General features: G+C 38.5%; 1 protein-coding gene and 4 pseudogenes across 4 annotated transcripts; 4 read left to right on the top strand and 1 right to left on the bottom strand.

Annotated features, from left to right (window-relative positions):
• Window positions 1–1699: 1699 nt before the first annotated feature.
• LOC143892903 (plasma membrane ATPase 2-like) lies at window positions 1700–2723 on the top strand (annotated as a pseudogene). Its single transcript, XR_013255653.1, has 3 exons — window positions 1700–1900; window positions 2008–2185; window positions 2486–2723. The product of XR_013255653.1 is annotated as a plasma membrane ATPase 2-like (transcript).
• A 976-nt stretch (window positions 2724–3699) lies between these two features.
• Window positions 3700–7861, top strand: LOC143892893 (3-isopropylmalate dehydratase small subunit 1 pseudogene; annotated as a pseudogene).
• Window positions 4909–12141, top strand: LOC143878316 (plasma membrane ATPase 2-like; annotated as a pseudogene). The gene is made up of 10 exons (XR_013250934.1): window positions 4909–5401; window positions 7671–7835; window positions 7915–8093; window positions 8389–8421; window positions 8636–8717; window positions 8866–9026; window positions 9668–9880; window positions 11130–11312; window positions 11419–11597; window positions 11898–12141. The product of XR_013250934.1 is annotated as a plasma membrane ATPase 2-like (transcript).
• Window positions 12142–13117: 976 nt separating this feature from the next.
• LOC143892884 (3-isopropylmalate dehydratase small subunit 1 pseudogene) lies at window positions 13118–18146 on the top strand (annotated as a pseudogene). Its single transcript, XR_013255645.1, has 2 exons — window positions 13118–13921; window positions 17797–18146. The product of XR_013255645.1 is annotated as a 3-isopropylmalate dehydratase small subunit 1 pseudogene (transcript).
• On the bottom strand, window positions 16338–18049 carry LOC143892873 (protein Brevis radix-like 2). The gene is made up of 3 exons (XM_077397787.1): window positions 17814–18049; window positions 17003–17174; window positions 16338–16646 (listed from the first exon to the last, which is right to left on the bottom strand). Exons 1-3 carry the CDS (start codon window positions 18047–18049, stop codon window positions 16338–16340), a joined length of 717 nt encoding a protein of 238 aa, XP_077253902.1.
• Window positions 18147–18982: the final 836 nt, after the last annotated feature.

Genomic DNA, 18982 nt, shown 5'->3' with positions numbered 1-18982 from the left:
AGGTTGTTGTTGTTTCATCATCGTCGTGACTCAGGCGTGTTACCTAGAAATCAGCCTTTCACATTTTTGTGAAGGGCTGAGATAAAAGCTCACTCGAACACCATGCTTTTAATCTCAGCCCTTTACATTTTCTTAATAAATAAAAAAAAACTCAGCCCCTTACAAAATGTGAAAGGATGTTTTCTAGGTGACTGATGCAGGGTATTGGTACTGTAAATGTGCTTGCTAAGGGGATGCTCTGCATTAGTGTCCCTTTCCAAGAATCTTGCTTGGGAGCCTATTAATCAAATAACATAAAGTAAGAATGGCTTCGGACCAAAAACTTTTGGGAACATTCTTCTCAAACATAATTGATCGAGCAACCTCTAACAGGTGTCTGTTTTTCCTTTCAGACACACCATTTTGTTGAGGTGTGGAGATGCATGAGGTTTGATGAAGAATACCTTGATCTAAGAGATATTTTGAAGTGAAACTATCACTATAAGCTTCATAATTTGTTTTCTTTTAAAAAAAAAAAAAAAAACTATGTACTGTCAATCATGGACTGCGGATTTCATTCCCCCAAAAACTATAAACAAGTTAATTTTAGCTTCTTAATTACTTCATACATTATTATCCTTGACGGAAATGATATTTCCGGTCTCTTTCTCAACATTCCCAATTTTCCACCACTCCTTGTTTGCCTTTTTTTAAAAAATAAAGAAAAAAAATAAACAAATGGGAGTACAAATGCCTTATTAATTAAAAAAATATCTTATTTAATATCTTAATTTTTTTCCAACTTTCAAGGTTAGAAGTTAAGGATTCGCCATATGATCATCACTAAGCGCACGGTTGGCCACAATGAAACTTGTTTCATGTTAAATCAGTGTCTCCAAGTTGAGACCAGGGTGAAGTGGCTAAGGTCATGTTCGTTTGAGATAGTGACAACCGATTGTTAGCCCAAAACCAATTAGCAGACTCAAATTTAAATGTAATTTCGAGTCCAATAATAGGTTTGGGGCTCACCATTGGTTGTTACAATCTGAAACGAATAGGCCCTAAAAATCAAGAAACAAGAAACTAGTCTCCAAGCGATGAGAGGTAGAAACAAAAAAAATCCACTCAATATTGGATGAGTTTTTCTTGATTTTTAGCCACTTCTCAGCCCTATCTCATTCGTGCCCCCTCAAATCTCTCCCCTTCTCCCACCACCGCACCCCTTTCTCACCAATTGGAGAAATCGATTTATCGTAAAAAAAAATGAATTGGAATCAACCCGAACCCAGCCCGATTTTGTAGTAAAAACTCAACCAGAGTTGTGCCCGTAGTAAGTGTTGAATATTAACTCAGCACACACACATCTATATCCATCATTTGCATATGTTTCCATAAATTCACAGGATATCTACCGAACTTTTCATCCGAAACAAATATGTTTCTATTTCCATCACACCCAAAACACATTCCGAAACCTTAACTTCTGCTTTTGTTTTCAGTGGTTCTTCATTATTATACTAATTTGGTTGATGCTTATTGTTTTCGCATTTCTGTTTTTCCTTCTTCAAACCTACATTACACTCTCTCTTTTTCACTTATGGAATTGTTGTGCTAGTTATGCGTGTTCTTATATCGCAATCTGTGAATCAAACAATTTATCATTTCTCACATTCTGTTTCCATTATTTTGTTTTGAAAGATTCAATATTAGAACCAGTGGAATGTCCTCTCTTGTGCAGGCAGCTACCGTCATATCTGCCGAAGCAAACTGGAAATTTGCTGGAATAAAAAGCATCGGTTGGCGTTGGACTGGACTTGTTTGGCTCTTTAATATTGTAACTTACATGTTTCTTGATCCTCTCAAATTCTGTGTTCAATATGCACTCAGTGGAAAAGCCTGGGGTCTGGTTATGGATCAGAGGGTCAGTAAATTCAAATTTTACCATTCAAATACTTTTATATCTGTTATCCCATATTTTTTTAATGGCTCTTCTTCTATTTCTTTACGGTCGGCCTTATGTTTGAGCAGACGGCATTTACAAACCAGAAAGACTTTGGTAGGGAAGTTCGAAGGCGGCATGGGCACGTGAGCGGCGTACACTGCATGGACTTCAGTCGATAGAGACAAAGATGTTTGCCGATCGGACCACTTTCAGAGACATTAATATGATGGCTGAAGAAGCTAAAAGGCGTGCAGAGATTGCAAGGTTAGTAACAGAATCTTTGAAATTATTTTGGATTGTGACCCAGACGTAGATACAAAATCCAACGGAGCATTTTAGAATTTAGATCTGAATGGAGGGCACCAATGTATGAAAATACTCTTCAAGAAGGGTATTTTCATAACATTTAAAACCCCTACAACTAACAACATTTTATTATCCCTCTTCTCTTTCCATGGCAATTATCTTTATCTAGTTTGTTTCCCACTTCCCTCCCATAAACCTAATCCCTAACTGTGTACACTGTCTAATTTGTTACCATCTTTCTTATTATTGCATTTACAGGTTGAGGGAGCTCCACACTCTGAAAGGAAGGGTGGAATCGTTTGCCAAACTAAAGGGCTTAGACATTGATGCTATCAACCAACACTACACACTGTAGATGTGTTTCTTGAGGGCTCCCTACCTTTCCCAAATTTCTTCATAATCATATTACCCATTTTCCGGTACTGTGCTCCATTTTCCGGTACTGCTATTCCTGGATCTTTATTTATCATTATAAATGAATAAAATCTATTATTTATTTGCAAGTTTCATGGCCAATATGTAAAAGAAGGATTTGTAAATTTCCAAGCAATTATAGAGTTCATTTTGAGCTGGCAAGCATCATCACCATCACCATCAACTGTGATGCTTAATTGGAGCCTGGTCATTTGAGAGATAAAAAGAGGGGAAAGATCTCTAATAAGATCCTAAGCGTCTCTCAATGTCAGTATCCAAAGGCCTGTGGGCTCCACAAGTTTAGATGATCTAAAGCGTTCATTTACTGGGCCTTTCCTTGTATATATTTTGGGAAGTGATATATCCGCCCCTTTTGATTACTTGGGACACCCCGCAGCAGTGTGCATGGCAATCAGGCCCATTGAATGCTTCTGATGTGAAGTACATCAGCCCCTCTGCAGTCAGCTGCTGGGTGTCCCAAGTAATCAAAAGGGGCGGATTTATCACTTCCCTATGTTTTGCCCTAAAAATCTCCTCTACGTGATGATCCAAGCCCTCCGATTTGTGGGTCGGACCTTAAGTGGATTCCACACTGACCCCAGTAGGGGTGCAACTTTGTTGGTTGGATTGGGTTGATGCCAGCTCTAGCCCAACCAGAGATAGCATTCCCTCAACCCTAACTCGAGCCTCTGGTTGGTTGAGGATGGTCAACTCTAACCCAACCTGCCTCTAAATCTCTCAACCTTAACCTAATCCATCTAACCTGAAATCGGATCGGATTGAATCGGGTCGGTCAGAAAAATACAAGAAAATAACATAACCCCAATAAAATCATAGGAAAATTAGAGGGCGGAGGTCAGGTCGGGCTGCCAAGGCGTAAACTCCAACCCAAACCGACGAAATTCCAACCCAACTCGAGCCAAAATCAAGTTGAATCTGTTGGGTTTGGGTTGAGTCCGAACCAAGTTGCACCCCAAATAGTAGGGCTGTGGACTTTCACGCAACAAAAAGCGTAGAGAGAGAGAGAGAGAGAGAGAGAGAGAGAGAGAGAGCTGTCCATGGCAATTGCAATGGTGGCAGCAACAATAGTAGCAGCATCAGCATCAGCTTCTTCTTCAAAACCAACCTTCCTCTCTTCTAAAAAACACCCCACCCCATCCCCCCATTTCTTCCCACCAACCCCTCCCCAATCCCTAATTCCCTAAAACTCCCTCAAACCCCATCTCCCCTCTAAAGCCCCCTCAAACACTCTCCATCCCTCCTCTAATCCCCCTAGCCGCCCCCACCTCTCCTCCCCCTTCCCCCACCTTCCATGGCCAATGCTTCGTCCTCCCAGACAACATAGACACAGATCAAAATAATCCCAGCCGAACACCTAACCCTAGTCCCTTCAAACCCTAACGAATACCAAAAACTCGGAGCCCTAGCCCTAATCGGCCTCCCTTCCTCTTACCCAATCCGATTCATAGAACCAGACCAAACCCAAACCCAATTCTCAATCATAATCGCCGGCGCCAATTTCAGATGTGGGTCCTCCCATGAGCACGCTCCAGTGGCCCTCGGCACAGCCGGAGTTCGGGCGGTCCTTGCCGAGTCTTATGCTCGGATTTTCTTCAGGAATTCCGTCTCCACCTGGGAAATCTACCCGTTGGAATCCGAGGGAAAGTTATGTGAGGAGTGTTCTACTGGGGATTTTGTGACTATTGAGCTTGCAGAGTGTAGGTTGATTAATCATACTTGGGTTGAACCCAATTGGGGGATGCTGGGCTGTTATTGAAGCGGGTGGGATTTTCGCTTATGCGTGGAAGACCGGCATGATAAGGATGAACCATTGTAGTCCATTGTCCCACACAAACATACACAGATATAGAGAGAAATATGACTATAATATGATGCATTGCAAATTTCAAATCAAATGTTTATTTAATTGGTTTAATTATTTTTTTACAATAATTATGTTAAAATATTTATTATTATTTTCTTTTTTTGTATTAACCAACAAATTGTTTCATTTACCTTCTCCCACTTCGTTACCCCTTTCTCACCAATTGGAGAAATCGATTTATCGTTAAAAAATAAAAAATAAAAATTCCTTACTGCCAGACACGGCGTAAATTGCTTCATTTACCTTTATTTTTCATAGGGAAGTGATATATTTGAAGTCAAATCAAGTTACACGGCGTGTGAATTATCCTACAGGGGGAGCGAATTTATCATCTCCCCTCTTTTATCATAACCAACAAAAAGCGATCAAACCCACCCCATATGTCATCTGCCCGCACGAAAAGAAAATTCCGGGATTTATGAAAACCTTCCCAAAAGTTCCTGGAATTGAAAATAAAAAAGAAGAAACCCTAGATTCCTGCAAATCGATAATCCAAGCGTAGAAACAGCCTTGATTCCTGCAAATTCAATGGCTGCTCTACTGCTATAAATCTATCTCGTTTTCCCTAATTTTCTATCTAATTTCATGCCCTATCTCAAAGCTTTTTCATTTTGTTTGATTATAAGTCTCGTTTTTCTATTTCGAATGGCTGTATACAATCTATTATACAAAAGAAGAATCCTTTGATTGATGTTTTACATAAAATAGTGGAAATTCAGTTGCTAATTTCTATTTGAACTGTTATCTAATCATGTTTTTAAAGTTTCTAATGTATAATAATTTGTGACAGGCATTGGAGACCAATGCTGTAATCGAGGAATTGCACAGTTCACTAATAATTTAAGCAACTGGTCCAGCTCTGAAGGACATTGCATGTATGTACTGTTTCTTTTGTTTTATTTCGTGCGACATGGTGATTTTCTTTGTCCTATCTTATAAGATAACATGTCCAAACATGAACTCATGAATTGAGAATTATCTTGTTTGTTTTGCATATAATGCTAATACTCTTGCCTACACGCTGGAATTGTTCTTTTTTCACTGCATTATAAGTGATAGTTGGCAATCTGTTATGAACTTATGACAGGGGTACTAACAGTAAATTCGTTGGTGATATGTCTATGCTGGTTCAAATCCAGCTCTGCCCAATAATTTCCCGGTCCGTGAGGATCATATAACCAATTTGTCCTCCAGAAATTTCTGATATGGAGGAATAAATAGTCAATTTTTTCTGCTATATCTTTATATATTTTGTTGTTCCCACATGTTCTGATCTTTCAAACGATCTATATTAATATACTGTAAGTATAAGGAAAGGAAAAACAAGTCCTTTTTTTCATTGGAAGATTGATTATTAATCGATTGGAAATAACCACAGGATTAGTACTTACTAGTAATATGTGTAATTCTCAATATTATCTATTTTTATTTCTATATCAGTATATAAAGTTCTCAATCAATGTTTAGTGACTATAGCTAGTGTTAATCAATGATCATTACCATTTATCTTCTTTTTTTTATTGCTACATCTAAATTTGGGAAAATAGCCATTTAGACATTTTGTGAACATGCTATGGCAACCTTATTTGTGGAATTCAGCTTAATTTTTTGCCCATGGGAAGACAAGTTTTCTGGAATTGGGCAGTCTTCTGGTCCATAACCTTTGAAATAAAGTCACACCCAGGACTCCATAAAATGGTCTACGGATTAGCTTGAGACGGTGATTCTGAATGTAGCCATATGGTAAGTTGATTGACAGGTCCCTTTAGAGCTTGTGGCGTACTTGGCTAGGCAGGTCCTCGCCACCAATATTCTCCCATTGATTTTGTAGTTTTTCGTAGGATCCATTTTACCACTTGGAATTGCAGGAAGCTGCCTAACATTTCCAAGTCTAGTGGGAAGCTAAACTGTCATGAGACTTGTGGATGGCAGTGTTGTAATATTGTGTTGTTCTCATTCTTCTATCTGATTTTAAAGCTCCATCTTCTTGTATTTTATCTGAAGTGAAACATGCAAGAAGCTCACAATTAGAGTCGGGACTTCCTAATGAATGTGTGGCTGTCAATTTTAGAAATAAACTGGGTATGTAGATTATGGAAGCCCGTGATGATAAAAAGATGTCAGAACCAACTCAGACTACAAGTGAACATAAAAATGATTAAAAAAATCAGCATCGATCGTGAATATGTAGCAGATTCTGTGGAGTATCACTCTCACAACATAAAAAGTTTGTGGGTCATTCTATAACTTGTCAATAAAAAGTTCCACTAGAAGAGTGCATGTGGAGATGAGTATGAATCCAACACCATAACAGGTTTCTTAGTTACATTCTGGAGCATGTAAATGGAAGTTATATTGTTTTTAGAGTATCTGCTTTTTTAATGGTAAAATATCTGGTTACGTATCTGCAAGTTCACTTTCCGAAAACTTAATTCGTGAAACTTCCAAACACTTAGGGGCCGTTTGGATATGCGGATTTTAGAATCCAGGTTTTTAGTTTGAAAACAGGGTAAAAAAGGGTTCATGATCAAGCTGTTGTATGCTGTCTTGACAGCGTTTCTTGGATTTTGAGTGAGAAATTCAGGTTTTAAAAATCTCTCCCTCATCCTGTGATTTCTAAAACCTGGAAATGTGGGAGAATCTGGTACTCTTTGGTTAACGGAAAGAAGGCCGAGAAGTAAAAAACAAGTCAAAAACGACGACTGGTCCTCTTCTTCTCTTGTCTCTGAGCTACAATTTTGAAGAAATCCCGGATTCTAAAATCCGTGTATCCAAACAGCCCCTTACTCTCCAGTCAGTCTAAATTAAGGTTCAATTGTGAGCATTTACATTGGAATGTAAGAATTGGCTGAAAATCATATTTTTGGTATGTTTCTCTTGGTGGAACTTTGTTAAACTGAATTTTATTGGTCCTCAATGCTCCTAGTGGACCTCTTTGTGTAGATTTCTTAATAAATTCAAGCGAATACATGAATCCAGTGGTTGGGCGGCATTAACAACTAAAATTTATTGTTGCATTTATCAAGAAAATCCTTGTTTTCAAGTTTGAATGGTTTCCTTTTAAATTTTTTTTTGAACCGGTGCTCAATGCCACTGTTGTTAAATACACTTCACTAAGCTGTTCGCTCATGGAAAATTTTACAGGGGATCAATTGGCAATTGCCAAGGAAACTGGGCGTACGCTGGGAATGGGTACAAACATGTACCCATCTTCATCTTTGTTGGGGGAAAGCAAGGATGAGGCAGCTTCATCCCTTCCAATTGATGAACTTATAGAGAAAGCCGATGGTTTTGCTGGAGTCTTTCCTGGTAATTGTCCTGTTTATATTCCATGAGTTTTATGAATTTATCTTATTCTTGTCTCTGATTTCTCTGAGTTTGTCCACAGAACATAAATATGAGATTGTGAAGAAATTGTAAGCTAGAAAGCACATCTGTGGAATGACCGGAGATGGAGTTAATGATGCACCTGCTCTAAAGAAGGCTGACATAGGAATTGCAGTGGCAGATGCCACAGATGCCGCTCGAAGCGCTTCTGACATAGTTCTAACAGAGCCTGGGCTGAGTGTAATCATTAGTGCTGTTTTAACACAGTAATGCTCCATCCATTTTCATCTTTGAAAATCTATATGGTGGGTCACTTACACAAGTACCTTAATCATTTCATTTGGTATATTACACTTGTTCCTGAAAATAAGAGGCTATGCTTTTCTGCAGAAAAAGGGAAAAACATGGTGTATCATTTTCTAATGCTCATCGAGACAATTTATTTATAGTTTAATGGAGGGAAATATATTTGTCCTAAACAGATTTCTATGACTGTAGATGCTGACAGTTTCACTCATGTTTCTTTCTCGTGCAGATATATGCTGTGTCTATCACTATTCGTATTGTGGTAAGCTGTCAATTTTCCTCCCCTCCCCCCCCCCCCCTCTCTCTCTCTCTCTCTCGTTGTTCAAAATAAGTCTTTGGGTAGGTTTACCTTTCATGGATGTTGATATATGGATCTGCTAAGATATTATCTGAAGTAAATGTTTAAAATGCAATAACTTTTCCTCCAGCATGAAGCCATGGCTTCTCTTTAACATTCTGGGTTTCTGTGGAAACAGCTAGGATTTATGCTGCTGACGCTGTTCTGGAGATTCGACTTTCCTCCATTCATGGTTCTTGTCATTGCCATTCTTAATGATGGTTAGCAGTAAACTCTTAGCTTGAATTGCCTGTTTGGTTGTGGAATTTTTTTTCATCCGTCATTTTGATACACATTGCATAATGCTGAAATTTTTGTTTGTTTTTTGTCTTTCTTATAATGTTTGCTAATTTATGAGCCCATTTCCAGGTACTATCATGACTATCTCCACGGACAGAGTCAAGCCTTCTCCACTTCCTGACAGTTGGAAGCTCACTGAAATATTTACAACTGGAGTTGCCATCGGCACTTATCTTGCGCTCATGACCGTTATATTCTTCTGGGTAGCTCATGAAACTAATTTTTTCGCAGTACGTATGCCTCTTGGTTCTTCATTGTTGTAACAAAGACTTCACATTTCCGTATCTTTACCAATTTTTTCCTCACAACAAAAACACTCTTTTGTGGAATGAGAAAAACTACCGACTGTAAATGGACAAAATCCATTTAAGGCTCCCCAAAAATCCTGGTATCTGTGGGAAATGGTTTTTTTTTTTCATTTAGTTGGGTACTTGCCACCTGGAATTTCATGGCTGACATTATTTTTTCAAAAAAATAAAAAAGATGCCTGGGTCCTGGGAATTAATAAGCACGTGTTTCCTTCATCTTGTATATGTTTAGCTTTGCTTTGTGTTCTTTAGCTCGGCTGGTAATTTTCGTGCCTTTCAACTTGTGGTTTTGGTTTGTGTTCTATAGTTCTGCTCGTAATTTTCATTCCTTGCAAATTGTTGCCACAGTTCTCACTGTTCTCACTACTTGTATCTGGTTTTCTATACCCATGCTTGGTGATTAACTATTATCAGTACATTTTTCTTTAATGACCCATTACCTCCTTTTATGGGCCGTCTACAATATTAAGTGTCTCATATTCACATTTGTCACATAGAGATAAAATACACATTTTCACATGTGCTGGCACGAAGTCTTAATTCTTACTTATTTTATTTTTCAGAAAAAATTCCAGGTCAACACCCTCAATAAACACGAGATAAAAAATAACGATACAGATGCTATAGACGCAAACCAAAAGATGCTGGCATCTGCAGTATATCTTCAAGTGAGTACCATTAGCCAGGCCTTAATATTTGTGACGCGCTCAAGGAGCTGGTCTTTCCTGGAACGCCCAGGTCTTCTGCTTGTTGCCGTTTTCATCATCGCACAAATGGTATTACCTTTGAGACTTCTGTAGTTCTACTTCATTTTGATTGCTCAAGTTAGAAGCTATGTCACAAATATATCCGATATTTTCAAAATTTAGCGTTTTTATCGCAATATTTTGATAAAACGACAAAATCCCATTATAATACTCAGAATTTTAAAAATATAGCGATAATATCACAATATTTTTACGATATTTTAATGTTTTTTTTTAATTTATATATTTTATATAATTGTAAATAATTTTATTGTATCGTTTTTTTCCCGATATAAACAAAAAAATATAAAAAAATTAATATATCCCGAGATTTTCCCTTGCCGAGAAATTCCAGAGAACGATATTTGTGACATAGGTTAGAAGAAACCTTAGCAACCGGTATGCCTCTGGGATGGATTGATGATTCTTAAGTAAATTAACAGCCATCAATTCGCAGTTGGTTATTAAGTAACAACATGACATCAGCTAGCTCAACTTTTACTTGGGAAATTGGGCCTTGGATTGATTTTATTGTCCTAATTTTGTCTACATAATCTACATACCCAAATACATGTGGATGTACACATATCTAGATGCGCATGTGTTCATATAGGTAGATTGCCCTTGTCCCTTGCTTCCAATTTCTCTTCGTCTCACCCACATACCACTGTTTTTGCACTATGATAAACGATATTTTTCCACTAGAAATTGACACTTATCAGGGTATAAGTAGTTTAACAAGTTTTCCAATCAGTTGGTGTCGGGGGTACAATTTGGGCCTGGTTGGGTTGACCTTCTGCTGAAAATGAATTGGAGTCAACCCGAACCCAGCCGGATTTTGTAGTAAAACCTCAACCAGAGTTGTGCCCGTAGTAAGTGTTGCATATTAACTCAGCACACACACATCTATATCCATCATTTGCATATGTTTCCATAAATTGACAGGATATCTACCGAGATTTTCATCCGAAACAAATATGTTTCTATTTCCATCACACCCAAAACACATTCCAAAACCTTAACTTCTGCTTTTGTTTTCAGTGGTTCTTCATTATTATACTAATTTTGTTGCTGCTTATTGTTTTCGCATTTCTGTTTTCCTTCTTCAAACCTACATTACACTCTCTCTTTTTCACTTCTGGAATTGTTGTGCTAGTTATGCGTGTTCTTATATCGAAATCTGTGAATCAAACAATTTATCATTTCTCACATTCTGTTTCCATTATTTTGTTTTGAAAGATTCGATATTAGAACCAGTGCAATGTCCTCTCTTGTGCAGGTTGCTACTGTCATATCTGCCGAAGCAAACTGGAAATTTGCTGGAATAAAAAGCATCGGTGGGTGTTGGACTGGAGTTGTTTGGCTCTTTAGTATTGTAACTTACATGTTTCTTGATCCTCTCAAATTCTGTCTTCAATATGCACTCAGTGGAAAAGCCTGGAGTCTGGTTCTGGATCAGAGGGTCAGTAAATTTAAATTTTACCATTCAAATACTTTTATATCTGTTATCCCATTTTTTTTAATGGCTCTTCTTCTATTTCTTTACGGTTGGCCTTATGTTTGAGCAGACGGCATTTACAAACCAGAAAGACTTTGGTAGGGAAGTTCGAGAGGCAGCATGGGCACGTGAGCAGCGTCCACTGCATGGACTTCAGTCGATAGAGACAAAGATGTTTGCCGATCGAACCACTTTCAGAGACATTAATATGATGGCTGAAGAAGCTAAAAGGCGTGCAGAGATTGCAAGGTTAGTAACAGAATCCTTGAAATTATTTTGGATTGTGACCCAGACGTAGATACAAAATCCAACGGAGCATTTTAGAATTTAGATCTGAATGGAGGGCACCAATGTATGAAAATACTCTTCAAGAAGGGTATTTTCATAACATTTAAAACCCCTACAACTAACAACATTTTATTTTCCCTCTTCTGTTTCCATGGCAATTCTCTTTATCTAGTTTGTTTCCCACTTCCCTCCCATAAACCTAATCCCTAACTGTGTACACTTTCTAATTTGTTACCATCTTTCTTATTATTGCATTTACAGGTTGAGGGAGCTCCACACTCAGAAAGGAAGGGTGGAATCGTTTGCCAAAATAAGTGCTTAGACATTGATGCTATCAACCAACACTACACACTGTAGATGTGTTTCTTGAGGGCTCCCTACCTTTCGCAAATTTCTTCATATTCATATTACCCATTTTCCGGTACTGTGCTCCATTTTCCGGTACTGCTATTCCTGGATCTTTATTTATCATTATAAATGAATAAAATCTATTATTTATTTGCAAGTTTCATGGCCAATATGTAAGAGAAGGATTTGTAAATTTCCAAGCAAATATGGAGTTCATTTTGAGCTGGCAAGCATCATCACCATCACCATCAACAGTCTGTGATGCTTAATTGGAGGCTGGTCATTTGAGAGATAAAAAGAGGGGAAAGATCTCTAATAAGATCCTAAGCGTCTCTCAATGTCAGTATCCAAAGGCCTGTGGGCTTCACATGTTTAGATGATCTAAAGCGTTCATTTATTGGGCCTTTCATTGTATATGTTCTAGGAAGTGATATATCCGCCCCTTTTAATTACTTGGGACACCCAGCAGCAGTGTACATGGCAATCAGGCCCATTGAATGCTTCTGATGTGAAGTACATCAGCCCCTCTGCAGTCAGTTGTTGGGTGTCCCAAGTAATCAAAAGGGGCGGATTTATCACTTCCCTATGTTTTGCCCTAATACGTGATGATCCAAGCCCTCCGATTTGTGGATCGGACCTTAAGTGGATTCCACACTGACTCCAGTAGGGGTGCAACTTTGTTGGTTGGATTGGGTCGATGCCAGCCCTAGCCCAATCAGAGATAGCATTCCCTCAACCCTAACCCGAGCCTCTGGTTGGTTGAGGATGGTCAACTCTAACCCAACCTGCCTCTAAATCTCTCAACCTTAACCGAATCCATCTAACCTGAAATCGGATCGGATTGAATCGGGTCGGACAGAAAAATAGAAGAAAAAAACATAACCCCAATAAAATCATGATAAAATTGGAGGACGGAGGTCAGGTCGGGTTGCCAAGGCGTAAACTCGAACCCAATCCGACGAAATGCCAACCCAACTCGAGCCAAAATCAGGTTGAATCTGTTGAGTTTGGGTTGAGTCCGAACCAAGTTGCACCCCAAATAGTAGGGCTGTGGACTTACACGCAACAAAAAGCGTACACAGAGAGAGAGAGAGAGAGAGAGAGAGAGAGAGAGAGAGAGAGAGAGAGAGAGAGAGCTGTCCATGGCAATGGCAAAGGTGGCAGCAACAACAGTAGCAGCATCAGCATCAGTTTCTTCTTCAAAACCAACCTTCCTCTCTTCTAAAAAACACCCCACCCCATCTCCCCTCCAAACCCCCCTCAAACACTCTCCATCCCCCCTCTAATCCCCCTAGCCGCCCCCCACCTCTCCTCCCCCTTCCCCCACATTCCATGGCCAATGCTTTGTTCTCCCAGACAACATAGACACAGATCAAAAAAATCCTAGCCGAACACCTAACCCTAGTCCCTTCAAACCCTAACGAATGCCAAAAACTCGGAGCCCTAGCCCTAATCGGCCTCCCTTCCTCTTACCCAATCCGATTCATAGAACCAGGCCAAACCCAAACCCAAACCCAATTCTCAATCATAATCGCCGGCGCAAATTTCGGATGTGGGTCCTCCCGTGAGCACGCTCCAGTGGCCCTCGGCACCGCCGGAGTTAGGGCGGTCCTTGCCGAGTCTTATGCTCGGATTTTCTTCAGGAATTTCGTCTCCACCTGGGAAATCTACCCGTTGGAATCCGAGGGAAAGTTATGTGAGGAGTGTTCTACTGGGGATTTTGTGACTATTGAGCTTGCAGAGTGTAGGTTGATTAATCATACTACTGGGAAGGAGTATGGGTGGAAGCCAATTGGGGATGCTGGGCCTGTTATTGAAGCGGGTGGGATTTTCGCTGATGCGAGGAAGACCGGCATGATCGCGACTCGGTCGGTTTCGGATTAGAAGCCGGCATGATCACGACTCAGTCGGGTTCGGATTAGTAGGATATGGGCCTGGTAAGGGAGATTGAATCTTAGTTTTTTGTGTTTTGTTTTAATTTAGAATTGGGTCTTCTTCTACTTCATTGGGTTGGTTTTAGTTTGTATTAGACTGTTAGTTTTTGTGGGTTGTTGTTCTAATTTAGAATTGGGTCTTCTTCTTCATTGGGTTGTTTTTACATAGTATTAGACTGTTGCTGTTTTCCTGTTTTGATTGATAGGCATGTGGAGTTTGTTGTTTTTCTATAGCTTTTATGGGCTTTGGATGGGTATAAATTAAGGTGTTTTGGTTTTGGTTATTTTTGTAAAATGTAGAATGTAGTAGTTTTTTGTTTAGTGGAAATCTATTGTATTGTGTGATCAGATCTGAATTGTTGTTTTCTGATTGATTTGCCTTTTGGGGTATCATTTATATTCGTTTTAGGAGTAGACGAGTAGTGATGCTATTGCATCATAGTCTTGAAATATCAAATTTTAACTTTGAGTTTTATCAATTTCTTTTCTCATGTCAATGGGGTATATGTGGAATGTGAAGGATCACAAAATGTAGAGTAATTGAGTCGTCTAAACAAAAAACCATCTAAGTTGTGGGCTTGTTCATCCTAGAGTGCAATGTGGTCGTCGTAAGATGCAGCTCCAACGCTCGCCCCACATACTAATTTTTGTGGGCTTGTGTTTCCTTTTCGGTCTGTATTTGTTGAAGTTGGAGCGAAAACACTCGAACCTCTCACAATTTAACTAGATTCGTAACCTAGGAAGGACCTATGACCTGTAGTTCACTCTACAATCACTCGTCCGCATTTCTAAGGCCATGTTCGTTTGGGATTGGGGCAGCCAATTGTGATTATTGGACTCAAAATTAATAATCACAATTGGCCACCACAATCGAATGCCACAATCTCAAACGAACCGTGCTTAAGTGGGTTTGTAACCAGGTTACGGAACCATAAGGTGTTAGGCACCAATTCTGGCTGATTCCAACAAGAGGGTCTCTATTAGAATACGTGGGGTCACCATATTGGTTTAAGTCATTGATTATTTAGTCAAGATGATAGATTTGGATTGTACACTATAGGCTAAAATCAGTTGCGTTGCTCGGTTCGGAAAACCCAAGGAAATGATGTGGAGAGAAGAAAAGAAAAGGAAATAGAAAATTGAGAGAGAATGATTCCACTCATTTTCCACTATTGGAAGACGGAAAAGGGCTGGAATCTGTGTTGGGTTTTTTAGAAACATGAAAGAAAAGCTGGGGAGGACACACTGGTGCTGGGACGGCAACCAAACACGATGTCAACGAAGTGTTGAAGGTTTTTAACCCATTTTTCCAACATTTTCTGCGGCAAGTCTCGTAACTGAGCAAGGCCTTAGTGACTGCAGATCCGATGCCATTGCAAATCCTTGGGAGTTTCATCATTGCAATGTCGTGTGCGACTGAAAGGCATCAAGGACTTGCGGTCACAGGCCACTTCTAGCCAATCCTAGTTTTGCATGGACAAATGGAAAAATACTAGCTATGAAATGATAAAAGAAACTAGCATTTATAGCATTTTAATGAACTTGAAAAACAAAAGGGGTCTTCATATTCAGGCTTGAGCTCCGTGAAAAACAATGGATCTTGATACAACATGCGTAGTTTTGAACATTACACTCTATGTAAAAGACTAGTTTTCTTATATTATGCAACTTTAAAGTAGTTTTACAATGAAAAATTGCAGAGTTTTTTCATTCATGATTAGTTGAAAGTAGTCCATCTCGGCCTCCTAATTTTGCTATATATAATTATTGCCATTTCAAAAAAAAAGGAAGATGGGGTTGTTCCAAAAGTATTTAAAGAGGACAGATCAAAAAGATCATACACATCCCTGATTATACTTTTGTTAAAAAAAGTATTAAAAGAGGACATGATAAAAAAGATCAGATGCATCCCTGATTATACTTTTGTTAAACTCATATTGCACAATGCTTTTTAAGATCAGTACCGCAAGGGGCGATGAACTTACAGTTACTTACTGAGAGAAAGGAAACAAACAAAAAGGTTCATATATGGAGTGTATCCAGATGGAGTGACTAAACCCTAGTGGTACATCTGAGAGAGAGATCAGAATATCCAAAAAACAATGTATTGGTCATGTAATCTGGCTTTGTGTTTTTTCAACCATTCCCTTGCCTTCACCACGTCAAACCTTTCTCGGCTGCAAGATTGTCAAAACAAATGCTTAGATAATTTTTCTATTCAATTTACTTAATTATCATGATCGTTTTTTTTCTCATTGCAGTAAGTAAAATCATGCCACTATCTTTATCATATTTATCTTTTTGTTCCTTACTATCTCTACTTATTTTTGGCACATTCTTTCTTAAAATTTGAATGGAAATTCTAATGAAAACCCAAGATAAAAGTTTGAAATATAGCATCAAACTAGCGTAATTGGGCTCACCAAAATCTGATACGTCTGATTTTCCTAGTCCCGTCAGGGAAGGACCTGATCGTTAATGAGACGCCCGGTTGATCTTCTTCCACCCATTCAATCTCTTGATCATAAAAGTATCTCTTGGGGCTCGATGTGGAAGCTCCGTCCGAGGATGATGTATTTTTTATCATGCTCAAATGGTTATGACTCAAAGATTGCTGAATGTCGTCCGAGGAGTAGTGATCGCTCGAATCCGGGTTCTGTACAGATGAGCCCGAGGATACCACAGTGCTCTCCTTAGCAGTGCTCTCCTCAGCAGTATTATATGGGCTCTAGGAAAGGAAAAAAATAGTGAATATTTTTCTTATGCTTCAAAGTAACTAGTAAAGTTAGATATGTGTTAATCTGTTAAAACTAGGAAAGCCAGAAGTGGAAACGTCATTTCTATAAAGAAATGGAGGTATGAAGTTCAGAGTTCATAAGCACTCTAATTATTCAATCAAAAGAAAATCTAGTATGACATTACTGGTAAAAGAAGAGAAATTAAGATGAAATAAAATTACCATTAAATAAATGAAAAGCATTTGAATAGATAAAAACATCTAAGATGGAGAAGTAGGAATTACAGTATTAATTGCAGTTTGCTGAAATACCAAGATTAAGCATTTAAGAAAAAAGTAGGACTAACCTCTTCTGGTGGATCGGTTACTGGGACACTCTGTAGTGTCGAAATATGCAATCCATCAGAGCTCTGCAGTTCTTGTGGTGGAGTGCATGTTTGGACACTGTAGAGCTCCTTGACTTTCTCATAGTTGTCTCTCCACCATGCTCGAGCATCCTCCACATCAAACATATCCTCACTGAATCCAGACAATTAAGATCCAATATGTTAAAAAGCTCAACAATCTCAACAACAAATAAGTACTGAAACAAAAACAGTGTAATTAAATATTCGATTGGTCGCACAGTGTTAAACCAAAAAAAGAAGAAAAAAATTCTTTATTTGAAAGGTCTACTACCAAAAGTTCCACTTTTACTTGATATATTGTCTAAATTAAGGGTCTCATAATCCACTTGTATTGTGCACATCATTCACACTATTTTTCTAATGGCAAAGAATTATATTAATAGAGAAAGGAACAGGTGAACCCGTAGCAGGCTCCATGGATCATCTTTCCAGTAAAAATGCAAAAACTAACGTTTACGAAGCTGTTTTGATTAAACAATCCTAGCCTTCAATTTTGGGCCTTGATGTGGGACAGGTTTTCTTGTTTTCCTTTTGATTTTTTTCCTTTTTCTTTTTGGTTTCTTAGTCCTACTCTAATTAGAAGTCAGAATTATAGTTAAGGGTCACAGTCGAGTTTGAATATTATAAGTTGATTTTTTGTAGAAGAGGGAGAATAAAGTTTGAAAGTCTATAAATATGAGACATCTGTGTATGTAGAGATCTTTCCTTGCGGATTCAAGGTTTTATCTCTACAGGTTGAAGCGGAACATACCTGAAGTATACTTTCTTTATAGAGTTGCCGATAAAGTTGGGCTCAGAAACGAAAACTATATGTACGCCAGTCTCAACCTCGGCCGTCCATTCTACTGGCTCTTCTTCATGCCCCACAACATCTCCATCACTTGCACTGCTTGTTGTCGTTGTAGTTGTTGTGACCATCTCCATTTGTACATTTGGGATGGAACGCGGCTTCATGTGACGATAAGTTCGGAAAACTTTGACCACCATGTCTTTGATCTGTGCTAAATGAATCCCAAGTTTTGTAATAATGGAAAAAGAACAAAAAAATATATAAAAAATGGATTTTTGCCAATAAATACTTAGTTTTTCCATGGAATATTAGCTTACGCAGTGGTAAGGAAAGGTGGTAGAGGGAGAGATCTAGACATGAGTGAATGAGTGAGGAGAGGGTAAGAAAAGGATGAAGAAAGGAAAAAGAAAACTCCACTCAAAATACGATTTTTTTTTCCGTTGTCTAGCCACTTCTCACCCTTCCCACTCATGCTCTCTCAAGTCTCTCCTCCCCATTTTTCTCTCACAACTTGATTAAACTAATATTCCAAGAAACAATTTCATGGATGTCAAACATAGCCTTAAGATATGATATTTTCCCAAAAAATTCTTGTTTTGAAGAAACAACTTAATTTTCTAATATGAAAAACATCAAGAATAAATATCTTAGGGAAAAATGATTTTAGAGTTGATTGAATGCATGTTGGACGTCAAAACTTTAGTATAGACCTTTTGAAAATATTTTAAAAAGTTAGCCATTTCATAACTTTTAATGACTAATATCGAAAAATTCTTTGCAAAGTAGGTAATTGTAGGGGAAACTCCCCACCCATGCCAAAAAGAGAAAAAAAAAAAAAGAGGGAAGAAAACGATAAACATCCGCCGCCTTTTAATGACTAACATCTGCCGCCTTTTAATAATAATAATAATGATAATAATAATAAACTCCTGCTTACTTGACAAAGTGAAAATGTGATCATACCTGAGTGAGAAGTCCTTTGGCTCTTCTACTGATTTTGTTGTTGATGGCTTCTCTAGTGCCAGTGCTAAGACAGTATATGTATGTAAACATCTTTTCTCCTCTTTGTTTCTCTCACTCTATCACCCTCTTCAAGCTTCATACACACAAAAATCCATGACGAAAAAGGA

The sequence above is a fragment of the Tasmannia lanceolata genome, unplaced genomic scaffold (genome assembly GCF_043159265.1).
Source record: "Tasmannia lanceolata isolate RefF3 unplaced genomic scaffold, GAP_Taslan_0.1 ptg000002l, whole genome shotgun sequence".
Classification (NCBI taxonomy): Eukaryota; Viridiplantae; Streptophyta; class Magnoliopsida; order Canellales; family Winteraceae; genus Tasmannia; species Tasmannia lanceolata.
This window is presented reverse-complemented; position numbering and strand designations above follow the sequence as displayed.